We start from the raw sequence: 12492 nt of genomic DNA, 5'->3' as shown, positions 1-12492 counted from the left end.
AAAAAAAAAAAAAAAAAAAAAAAGTTAAATAAAGCAGCGCAAGGCACATGGCAGATAGAGTGCAAACCAGTGAGGTGAACAAACAGTGCAGATAAAAAGATTGTAGTGCAAAAGAAAGCTTATTCAGTCTTAAAGTGACAAAGGGCTGAGAGAGCAGTTCTTTTATTTAAACTGACTGATGAGGTAGTAGAAAGATGTCAGTTCTATGCTGAATGAGGTAGTTAGCAGACCAATGCTGCACAAAGTGACTGGTGCATGTCATCGTATGTTAGTGGGAGTGTGTATTTGAAGGACCTGGGGATAAGCTACCTGACGGGTGAGTGGGGTCACCTGTCTGTGGTCCTGGCCTGGAGACTCCGCAGTAGGCTTTACGAGTGAGAAGAAGCTGTGTGACGGGTGAGTGGGGTCACCTGCAATGCAGAGGGCTTTACGAGTGAGATGGGTTCCGTAAATGTTCTGGAGGGAGGGGAGAGAGACAACAATGATCTTCTCAGCTGCTCTCACTATGCGTTGAAGGGTCTTCCGGCAGGACGCATTGCAGGCCATACCACGCAGTGATGCAGCTCATCAGAATGTTCTCAACAACAATCTCCTTCGTCTTCTCCACGTTCAGAGAGAGATTGTTGTCATTGCACCACCTGGCCATGCGGCTAACCTCGCTCCTGTAGTTTGTCTCATCTCTGTTGCTAATGAGACCCAGCACAGTCGTGTCATCCGCAAACTATAAAGAGGTTGGGGTGTGTGTGACGGTGTGCATCGTGGGTCAGCTGAGTGAAAAGAGGAGGGGGCACACCCAGCACATACTTGGGGGGCTCCACTGTCTCAGTGATGGTGCATGGATGTATTGCTGCAGACCCACTGCTTGAGCTCTTCACAGTCAGAAAAAGTCTAACAACAATTGCACAGCGAAGTGTTGAGCCCACGCTGGACCAGTTTGTGAATAGCTGTTGAGGTATGATTGTGTTGAATGCTGACCTGAAGTCTATGACGGCGCATTGGACCGAGAGTCCTTTTTGTCTATATGTGTGAGTGCTGAGTGGAGGGCAGTGGCGATGGCATCATCAGTCGAGCAGTTGGACCGATATGCAAACTGGAAGGGGTCCAGGGACGGGGGGGCAGACTTGATATGGTGCATGACTAGCGTGGGTCAAAGCACTTCATGAGGATGGGAGTCAGTGCAACCATGACGGGCTCCTTTGAAGCAGGATGGAGACGGCTAGTTCAACTATGGCATTTGTAACCATAAATCATTACACCACATTATAATGAACCTCTACAGCTTGTTTTCAAAATATAACACAATCTGAGGGAGTAATATAACTAAATCATTACACCACATTATAATGAACCTCTACAGCTTGTTTTCAAAATATAACACAATCTGAGGGAGGCATTTATTGATATGAGTATTGCTGCTTAATTTTTGTTTCAGGGGATGTAGGCATGTAATCCTGCCACCAGCCAGCAGAGGAGACACTTTAGAGATTCACTTTACACTGAAACTGTGAGTAACACTGCATAAGACGCCACATTGATGACGAAAATCATTTCTCTATTGAAATTTTTTTAAAGCATTTTAAATGCTAAAATTATTCTGCCAAATCATCTAACGTCAATAGAACATGTAAAAGCAAATAACATGTTTTGATCATCTCACTGAACACACACATCATATTCATGTTCAAATGTGTTTTATTGTACTAGGTTATTTTTTTTGATTTTCCCTTCAAAGATAAAACAATCTGCATAAATGTGGAGGTAGAAACAGATTTCTGTCAAAAGCTCATTCACACACACTTACAAACAGGGTGAATCTCACTATAACAAACATGCTTGGCTTATATTTCCACTCCAATCAAAAGAAATGTTATGTTATTTTCATGACAGTTAAATGCATTCTTTCTCTCCAGTTCTCAATACCGTATGCAAAAACTCAGTCATTACAGTAATGCAAAAAAACCATGACATTATTGCGAAGCATTTATAAAATTTATGCCGATTTAAATTTAAAAAATGTATTGTTCTCATATTCAGTAATAAGAATCACCTCTGAGATTTTGGGGCAAAATGTGAATGTGTGTGAAAACATGTTTTCATGAGATTCACTTGCAAACTGATTTCTTGATGGGTGCTGTACATTGAAGTGATGTAGTGATCCATAAACTGTTCATGCCTTCCTGTCGTCAAATAAATACACTTCACCCCGTGACCTCAGTAATTATAATATTTCCTAAGTGTATCCCGTACACAGCCATGACACATGGTGAATTGATATGAAATCAGTCATTAATGTGATTCAGGTTACAGTTTTCAACCAACACTGGACTGTTTTTACTTGCATGTAACATTAAATAAGGAAACCCTGGAGAATTGGGAGAGAGAGAGAGACCAAGAAAGAGGAATAGTTCAGTGAACAGGAGAGCAAACAGGCAAGACTGAAATCAAACTGTAAGAAGAAAAACCTGCAGGAGTAGAGGAACAGCTTAGAGGAGGTTAAGAGCCTCGTAGCTTTCGTTTCATTCGATCCAGCTGAGGTTCAAGCAGCGAGCGATGAAGGCGTATGTGTCTGCCACCTCCTGAATGACTTTACTGGTGGGCTTTCCTGCGCCGTGACCCGACTTTGTGTCCACATAGATAAAGAGGGGGTTTGACTGGCCGGGCAACTGACCAATCACATTCTGCAGTGTGGCGATATATTTTAGCGAGTGCAGCGGCACCACGCGATCATCATGGTCACCCGTTAACAACAATATGGCGGGATACTGAACTCCGTCAGCTTCTGGAACATGGATATTGTGAAGAGGAGAATACCTGCGGGGTCAGAACGTTTACAGCTCTTTAAATTCAGAACAGATGAGGGTTTCTGCAGTTATGTTATGTTACTATGTTAGTTATGCACCCTTAGTTTTGCTGTAGTACTACAGAAAAATCATGATCCTAAAGTTTTTAATCTCCATACCAAATCTCAGTTGGCCAGACAATGATTAATCTTTTCTGAATTATTAAGATATTATATATATATTTATATAGATTTTATTTACTCAAGTGACTTGCCAAAGCAACATTTAAAAATTTTTGTTTTTCATTTAAAGTCTATTTTTTTATTTCAGCTTTATTTTAATAATTGAAAACAATTTAGTAGTTTAAGTTAACACTGCATATTAAAAATGATAAAATAATTGAATAAATAGTGATCATAAATGGTTGAAATACAGTTCTTAATTGAAATGGAGGGGGGCGTGGACACAGAAACACAATTTGATTCATCACCACTTGACAAGCGGATAAAATGCATGCACAATAAAATAAAATGCTGAATAAAACTGAATAAAATAAAATAATAATAAAAATACTCAGTTGCTTTAGTTGAAGTTACTTTATTTACAAACTAATTTACTATATATAAAAACTACAAAATAATTTAATAATATTTAAAAACAACTAATTAATATCTAACATTATTTATTAATATTTGAAAATAGCTATTTAATTTTAACATTAATTTTAGTTAAAGTTTTTTTTTATTTTCATTATTTTTATATTCTATTTAGTTTTAGTTTATTTAAATTTTTAGACAACATTTTTCATTTAATTTATATATTTTATTTCAACTTTATTTAAATTATTGAAACTGATTTAACAGTTTTAGTTAACACCGACAACATGGTATATAATAATGAAAACAAAAAAATAAAATTAAGGTATACTAATAAATGCATTAAATATTTTAACTATATTGCTCTTGCCACATTCTATAAAATCAATAAGCCACTTGACGCTGTGCATTAAAATTATTTTTACCACAGTCAATGAGGTAAAATCACAGTAACGCAAAGTCTAGAGTGGAGTGCTTCTAAAAAAGTAGAAAATTAAATGTATCTGTGCATCACTGTAGAGAGCAGACATAAACTTACTTGATTAACCAATCAAATTGCTCTTTGATTTCCGAGCAGCCGAAATCAGTGGTCCAGGCGTGTCCAATAGTGAACTTATGAAACTTTAACATGTCCATGACGCCGACCTGAGCCACAGCACAGCCGAACAGATCAGGCCTCTGATTCACACACGCCGCTGCAGCAGAGAGTTGAGATTTAGGACCAAGAGAATGCAAACCTGTGTGTATATATATCTGTGTGTGTTTGTCATACCCACGAGCAGCCCTCCGTTGGAGCCTCCATTGATGGTGATTTTATTGGGGGAAGTGTAACCCTCCTTTATCAGATACTCAGCTGCACACTGAAAGTCAGTGAAACAGTTCTGCTTATTGGCCAGCATCCCGGCTGCACAGGAAGAGAGAACAGAATGCAACAGAATGTTAAAGATACACATTATATCTTCCAAATGCATTCTATGCATACTATCAATGTAGTATGTACACTGTGATTTTTTTTTTTTAAATAAGTCTCTTCTGCTCACCAAGCCTACATTTATTTGATCAAAAATACAGTTAATCATTAATATTATGAAAATAACTTTTCTCTATTTGAATATATTTTAAAATGTAATTTATTTCTGATGCGAAACTGAATTTTCAGCATCATTACTCCAGTCTTCAGCGTCACATGATCCTTCAGAAATCATTCTAATATGCTGACTTGCTGCTCAAGACACATTTCTGATTATTAGACATTGTTAAAACAAAAATTATGTAAAATAAAAAAAATAAATAAATTTACTAATATTATAAATAAGGATTTCGTGATGAATACAGAGAACATAATTTATGTGAAATGGAAACATTTTGTAACATTATAAATATAATTAGTTTCACTTTTAATCAATTTAATGCATCCTTGCTGAATAAAAGTGTCAATTTCTTTAAAAAAAAAATAAAAAAATGGAAGCCATATATACAAACACACAATTTGCTAGTATTTTATTATGAACATCTGTGCAGATCAATCCCTGATTAACTCCAGAATTACAGTCACATGCCTTTATGCCATGTCTCTCCATACTCTCCACCTCCTCTGATATTGGCGACAGCTAAAACTCCTCCCAGATGCCTGACGAATATCAGCCGAGAAACACTGAAACACAAACGGTGAGAGACAGACGTTTACAAGAACAGAAGAGAGATGCGTGTTGAAGACCAGAAGTGCATCAGTGGAGCGTCTGATCAGATGGATGTTTTTGTGTTCGGTTTGTATTGTACCTGTAGCTGGGTGTGATGGAAATGTTGAAACCTCCATATCCATACAGGAAGGCAGGATGGGAACCATCCAGCTCGATTCCTTTCTTATGGACAATAAACATTGGGATCTGGGTGCCGTCTTTACTGGGATAAAAGACCTGTAAGAAACAAACAGATATGAAGTGAAAGCAATCACCCCCAAAAAAAAAAAATAAACCTCCTCAAACCGTCTTGCTGTACCTGAGTGGTCTGGTAGTCAGCAGGACTGAAGCCCTTCACTGTGACCTCTCTGAAGACATGCGGCTGCAGCGGCTCCTTAGTCAGATCACAGTGATAGATGATCGCTGCAGAAAAACACATCACACGTCATTCAATGCACAGCTTTTACAAGATTACCTGTTCGTTATTTATGAGCTATGAAAGGGACAGATCACTGAAAATGGAAAATTCATGTTGTTCCAAACTTGTATGAGTTTCTTTATTTCTGCTGAATACAAAAGAAGATATTTTGAACAATGTTGGTAACCAAAGGGTTGACGGTAGCCATTGACTTGCACAGTATTTTTTCCATACCATGGAAGTCAATGGCTCCTGTCAACTGTTGAACTGAAGACAGAAACTCATACAGGTTTTGAACAAACTGAGGGTGAATAAATGAAGACAATTTTCAGTTTTGTGTGAACTGTCCCTTTAAGGACCAAAGTTCTTCATTTGAGAAGCTTCTGAATCTTGACGGACCTGGAGAGAGAAAAGAGGTGAAGCTGTAAAAGATCTCAGAGTCTTTCTTCCTCCCAGTGAAGCCCACAATCGAGCCCACGTCCAGCGGAAAAGTGCGAATCTCTTCCCCCGAGGACAGATGGAACATCTTCAACACGTTCTTCACGTCATGGAGGAAACACACAAACAGGAACTTGGAGTATGTACAGGTAGCAAACACTGAAAGAGAGCGATAAAGAGGAAATATAGTTCACAAAGCATTACCATCATAACACACCACTGACAAAATATTATTTATATTATTTAAAATGATAAAAAAAATGTAATACAAATAATAAAATAGAAATATATAAATATAAATGTGTGTGTGTGTGTATATATAATACAACACCCTATAATTCATATATATATATACATACATATAATAGTTTTTATATATCTATATATGTATAGGGTTAATATAAAACATAACAATACAATATCTATTAGATACAATTTATATATTATAGCACATATATATATATATATATACATAACAATATATATATACTATATATCATATATATATATATATATTTATATATATATAATATATACAAACGATTCTATTTCAAATATATATGCTGTATATATAAAAAATGCGTGTTTTGCGTTTTAACGGAGTTTAAAAAACAAAGCACAGATGTAACAAAGCAATCGGATATTTCACACATTGATGCTGTTTCTTTGAATAAAAAAAGAACAAAGCTCTTTAACATTGAATAATAATTACATTTAGAACCAATGATAATTGAGCTATAAATCAGCATGAAGATCATGTGACACTGGAGTAATGATGCTGAAAATTCAGCTTTGATCGCAGGAATAAATTACATTTTTAAATATAATCAAATAGAAAATACTTATTTTAAATTGTAATAATATTTCACAATATTACTGTTTTTACTGTATTTTTAATCAAATAAATGCAGCCTTGGTGAGTAGAAGAGACTCATTTAAAAAAAAAAAATAAACCAAAAAAAAAAAATAAAAAAAAAAAAGTTTAAAAAAAAAAAATGTTATTCTTTATAAATCAAGAAAATAAATTAAATAAGAGTTTAAAGAAACAGAATTTGAAACACATTTAAAATTCCATAATGTGACATATTTCTGTGGGAAAAGTAAAAGTGAAAAAGTGATTACATTTTAATTATGAGATCATGAAAACATATTTTTTCTTATAATGACTTGCAGATGAATTAGGCACAACGAGACCATAGACATTAATTGAGAAAGTAAAGAATTGACGTGATTTCCTAAAAAGCATCTCTGCTCACCGATGACGTCTTTGTCGTGTTGGGGAATGAGCTCTTTCCACTGGCTGATGGACGGCTGGGCGAAGTCAACGTTGATGAGTCGATATTGAGGAGCGTCCAGGTTGGTTTTGAAAGTGAAAACAGTTCCTTCATTTGTGACGTATTCATACTCCGCATCGAAGTTATCGATCAGCTTCACCCACGGCAGCAATCCTGTCATCATTAAGACACACATGAGATCCTGGCAGTGGAAAACGAGCGTTTTTATCTGAAAAAATACTGTTTCTGTGTGTCTGTACCAGTGATTCCCTGCGGCACGTCGTTCAGGTCACAGTACCACAGTCTGTTGACGGGGTCACAGCCCTCTCGGATGGACAACAGCACATAACGGCCGTCATCAGACACCTGAAAACACACACACATACGTTATTCACCTCATAACACAAGCAAAACTCAAGCACCATCTGTGTGTGTGTTTGTTACCTCAGCACCGCTCATCCATTTCGGCTGATCAGGAAATTCAGCACACAGGACGTCCTGAGACTGAGGGGTTCCCAACACGTGATAGTACAGCTTCTGGTGCAGGTTAGTGGATGTCTCAGTGCCTGAGAGACAGACAGACTCAAGATCTCTTACCCATGTTGCTATTGGTAACTGAAACTAATGCAGAAACACTTTGTTTACATTAGTTAACATGAACTAACAATGAAAAATACTTCTAAAGCACTTACTAATCTCGGTTAATGTTCATTTCAACATTTACTAGCACATCATTAAAAGTAAATGTTGTATCTATCTGTTAATATTATTTAATAGACCTTTTATTTATACCTTATAAATACTTATTATATGAATATAACTTTATTATTTAAATAGCTGTGCCTCACTACAAGCATTTCAATGTACAATGTCACATGACTTTTTGTACACATGACTAATAAAGTTTAAACCTTATTAAAAATCATTTTCAGTGATTGAAATAAAATAAAATACAAATATAAGGCGAAAAACTTAAATGGAAATTAGAAATAAGTCTAGGTTAAAGTGCTAAACTACATATTTAAAACAAAAAAAATAATAACTCCTATTATAGTATTGAATAATATTACTAAAGCTATTAAAAACTGAAATAAAATTTTAAAAGCTGAAATAAAATATTAGATAGAAATATTAGATGAAAAACATGAACCTAAACCAATTTTTGATTAAGTGTTAAAACTGCTAAAACTAAATTTGAAAATAAAAGCTGAAAACGTAAAAAGCTGAAATAAATTATAAAATAGAAATATTAGATGAAAAACTTAAAAATGAAAAATAAATTAAATTTAGTTAAAGTGCAGAAAATGCTAAAACTAAACCTGACATAAAAATAAATTGAAGCTAAATAGAAATATATATAAAATGTATTAATAACAAAATAGTAATAAATACTAAAATAGTATCTGATTACGTCTAAAGCTATTAAAAATTTTAATAAAATTAAAAAACACTGAAATAAAATAAAATAAGATTTTAGATGGAAAAACTTTTAAAATGAAGCTAAACAGAAATATTTCAAAAATACGAATACAAAATATTAATCAATACTAATATAATATTTCAATTATACTACTAAAGTTATTTAAATTGTTTTCGGTGATTGAAATAAAGCTTAAAATAAAATAAAATAAAACATAAAAATTAGGTGAAAAACTTAAAAATAATAAAACCCTAAATTAAATTTAGAAATGTTGCCTTGGCAACTAAAGTTTAGGTTAAACTGCTAAAATCATTAAAACTAAAATTGAAATAAAAACAAAATAAAGCTAAATATTAATATTAAATATAAAAAAAAAAACTAATAAAAATGACAAAAGCTTAAAATGAAAACTGAAAATTTTTAAATAATTGCTAATACAAAATATTAATAAATACTCATATAGTTTGTGAATAACTAACATAACACTGTCTCTTACACCTCCATGTGTGAATTTCATTATCACCTCCAGAAGAACATCGTGTTTACCGTCGCTCTTGCCCTCCTGCTCAGGATAAGAGTTATAGAAGAGTCCCTTTCCGTCGTGAGTCCAGGACATGCAGGTGAATTTGACCCGCTCCAGTCGGTCCTCCAGAAGTACAGCGCCGTCCACGCGCAAGAACCGGATCTCAACCCAGTCGGAGCCGCTCGCACTGGTGCCGTACGCCAGGTACTCACCATCCTCAGAGAACGCATAACCTGAGAATAAGATACAAGCCTTAGCTGACAGTCATTACAGTGATATCACTGCAGAAAGAGACGTCACACACTGCGTCAGACAAACACAGACACTTCCAGCACCTTGTAAAGCAACCGTCCCGTCCTCTGAGAAGGTGTTTGGGTCCAGGAACACACTGGGCTCAGCTTCGAGGTTCTCCTGCATGTACAAAACACTCTGGTTCTGCAGACCAGTGTTGTAAAAGTGAAAAAACCTATGAGAGGGAGAAAAAACTGTGTTTGTTAGGGCACATACACTACCTGTCAACAGTTTGGAATAATTAAGATTTTTTATCTGTATAAAAGAAGTCTCTTCTGCTCTCTAAGGCTGCATTTTGTGATCAAAAATACAGCAAAAACAGTAATATTGTGAAATATTATTACCATTTCAAATAACTGTTTTCAATGTGAATATATTTAAAAATATAATTTATTCCTGTGATGCAAAGCTGATTTTTAATTTTTTTTTGAATTGCATGGAAAAACAGTATGTCCAGCTATAGACAGGCTCTAAAAGCTGCCAGGGCCGAGCATATCCACAAACTCCAATAAAAACAATCCAAGGTTTTTATTTAGCACAGTGGCTAGATTAACAAATAACCAGACGGCACTCGATCTAAATATTCCCTCCCAGTTAAATAGTATGACTTTATGAATTTCTTCACTGATAAAATAGATAACATCAGAAATACAATAACAAATGTAGATTCTACAGCGTCTTATAATTTAGTTTTATCCATCGCACCCAAAGACAAACTGCAGTGCTTTACAACTATAGGACAGGAAGAGCTAAATAAACTTATCACTGCATCTAAACCAACAACATGTTTATTAGATCCTGTACCCACTAAATTACTGAAAGAGTTGTTACCTGTAGCAGAAAAAACGCTTCTCAATATTATTAACTCGTCGTTATCTTTAGGTCACGTCCCAAAACCATTCAAGCTGGCGGTTTTTAAGCCTCTTATTAAGAAACCACAACTAGATCCTAGTGAACTGGCAAATTACAGACCCCATTTCAAATCTTCCCTTTATGTCAAAAATTTTAGAAAAAGTTGTGTCTGCTCAATTGTGCTCCTTCCTGCAAAAAAAATGATCTCTATGAAGAATTTCAGTCGGGTTTCAGACCCCATCATAGCACAGAAACTGCACTTGTTAAAATTACAAATGACTTCTTCTTGCTTCAGATCAAGGCTGCATCTCATTGCTATTTTTACTTGATCTTAGTGCTGCGTTTGACACCATAGATCACGACATACTCATAGACAGATTACAAAACTATACAGGTATCCAAGGGCAGGCTTTAAGATGGTTTAGATCCTACCTGTCCGATCGCTACCAGTCTTCAGTGACCAGCCCGTCTCACCTGTTCCCGCGTTTGAAGGGGCAGCTGTATTTGGGGTAGTCATAGAGTTCAGTCATACGATCCTTAAAGATGTTTCTGATCTCACACTGCTCCAGGAACGGCAGGGTCAGCTGATTCTGAGCATTCACAAACGCCTGCCGGACACATAGAGCCATAGAGTCATAAGTCACATGCTCTTTCAGAGGAGGGTGCAGAGGTGTTGTGTGGAGATCACCTGTGTTTTTTCACTGTCAGGATCCTCCAGCCAGCTGTACGGGTCAGGCACTTTACATCCATGATAGTCATCCACCTGATAACACATGCACACATGCATCACATGAGCGGTGAGGTCACCACAGAAACATGATTACATCACAGTACAGGTGCTTCAACCGCTGTGTGGGTTCGGGGTGGGACTTTCTGTCCAATGGCAGAGAGGAAGTGTGTTTTGGAAACCAGTTTGCTTTGCTATTCCACTTGACAGCATTAATAATGCTTAAATGTATTTTTTTTAATGATGAGCACTTTCTTTCAAAAACACAAACATGTCTCAAAGAATACAAATGTAGTATATATATGTGAGCTCTGCCTCATTTCCGCATTGCACACAAAAAAGTTAAAAGAAATAAATCTAGAAATAAATACAGGTGGGAATAAATGAGTATAAAAAATAAAATAAACACATGAATAAATACATTTAAGAATAACTAAATACATAAATAAATGACAAAAATATAAAATAAATGAAAGAATAAGTAAAAGTTAAAAAGAATAATAATAAATAATACATCAAGGAAAAAGGCCATTTAGAAATTAATTCAGGATTAAATTTTATTACAAATGAACTTTATTTGTTTTATCAAGTCACTTATTTCTTTATTTATTTTCCTATTATTACATTTATTTATTTATTTTTAATTTCTACAGTAAAAACATTCAATTCTCTCTTCTATTTTGAGAATTTCTCAAGTAAACAACCAGGACCTCTGTTGATTCAGGCTCTCATGGATGCATTTATTTATCCATCCTTCTATTTTCATTCAATTATTCTCTGATGGATGCATTCATTCATTTATTCATCCATTCATTCGTCAATCATGCAGCCATAGATTCTGAATGAGAGCTCATTTCAAGTACGCCCATGGAGTTTTAATACATATTTATCTGCATTTTTCAGCTTTAGTTATTTTAATACATCGAGTTCAACTAATTGAAAATACGAAAATCATGCTTTCATTTATTCTTTCAGCCGTTCACTCGTTCATTCATCCTCCCATCTCTTCATTCATGTGCTCTTTCTCATTCATCGTTCGGTCACTCACCACTGATTCGTCCCTATAGGCGTTTGGATACTGGAAAGCCATTATTTAGAGATCTTCAGAGCTGCTGAACAGATGAAATAAGGCTTTAATGAAATGAACTGAGACGAGTGTTGGAGAACCGCAGCACAATGTGCGGAATCAACAGTCAAAGACTCCGGACAAAGACAAACGCGCTGCTGGACAGAGCGCTGGATTCACAACAGCGCCCCCCGCTGGTAGACCCCAAAACACGCCCTGCCGGGATCACTCATGATGAAATACAATTTGTGCATTTCTCAAAACAATGAGGCCAAACAGCACCACACAACAACGGATGACCTGCAAAAGCCTGTTTCAGTGCCATCAGAATGAGAAGTCCTTGTGTCACACTGATCTCAAAAAACATAAAAATCAAAAAACCATAAGTCACACTGACACACAAAAAGATAAAAATAAAAATGCCAAAA

At 35.4% G+C, this 12492-nt stretch overlaps 1 protein-coding gene across 2 annotated transcripts; it reads right to left on the bottom strand.

The window, feature by feature from the left end:
* Positions 1-1674: 1674 nt before the first annotated feature.
* Positions 1675-12208, bottom strand: LOC109113067 (prolyl endopeptidase-like). Of its 2 annotated transcripts, XM_042778273.1 has the most exons (15): positions 12047-12208; positions 10960-11034; positions 10746-10879; positions 9464-9594; positions 9152-9361; positions 7630-7751; positions 7446-7551; positions 7168-7359; positions 5873-6070; positions 5375-5478; positions 5156-5292; positions 4936-5030; positions 4149-4280; positions 3915-4071; positions 1675-2811 (listed from the first exon to the last, which is right to left on the bottom strand). In XM_042778273.1, the coding sequence occupies exons 1-15, from the start codon at positions 12086-12088 to the stop codon at positions 2517-2519; spliced, it is 2130 nt and encodes a 709-aa protein (XP_042634207.1). In that variant the 5' UTR covers positions 12089-12208; the 3' UTR covers positions 1675-2516. The 2 variants fall into 2 exon arrangements, with proteins under 2 accessions (XP_042634207.1, XP_042634208.1); XM_042778274.1 differs by lacking the exons at positions 10960-11034; positions 12047-12208 and having other exon boundaries at positions 10704-10840.
* Positions 12209-12492: the final 284 nt, after the last annotated feature.

Source organism: Cyprinus carpio, chromosome A20 (genome assembly GCF_018340385.1).
Source record: "Cyprinus carpio isolate SPL01 chromosome A20, ASM1834038v1, whole genome shotgun sequence".
NCBI lineage: Eukaryota > Metazoa > Chordata > Actinopteri > Cypriniformes > Cyprinidae > Cyprinus > Cyprinus carpio.
This window is presented reverse-complemented; position numbering and strand designations above follow the sequence as displayed.

Coding starts and splice junctions, on each gene's coding strand:
- LOC109113067 (XM_042778273.1), bottom strand. CDS start 12,088: ATGGCTTTCCAGTATCCAAACGCCTATAGGGACGAATCAGTG. Junction 9,595..10,745: donor CCCTTCAAACGCGGGAACAG/GTGAGACGGGCT, acceptor TCCCTCTCATAG/GTTTTTTCACTTTTACAACA. Junction 5,031..5,155: donor TCCATCACACCCAGCTACAG/GTACAATACAAA, acceptor TTTGTGTTTCAG/TGTTTCTCGGCTGATATTCG.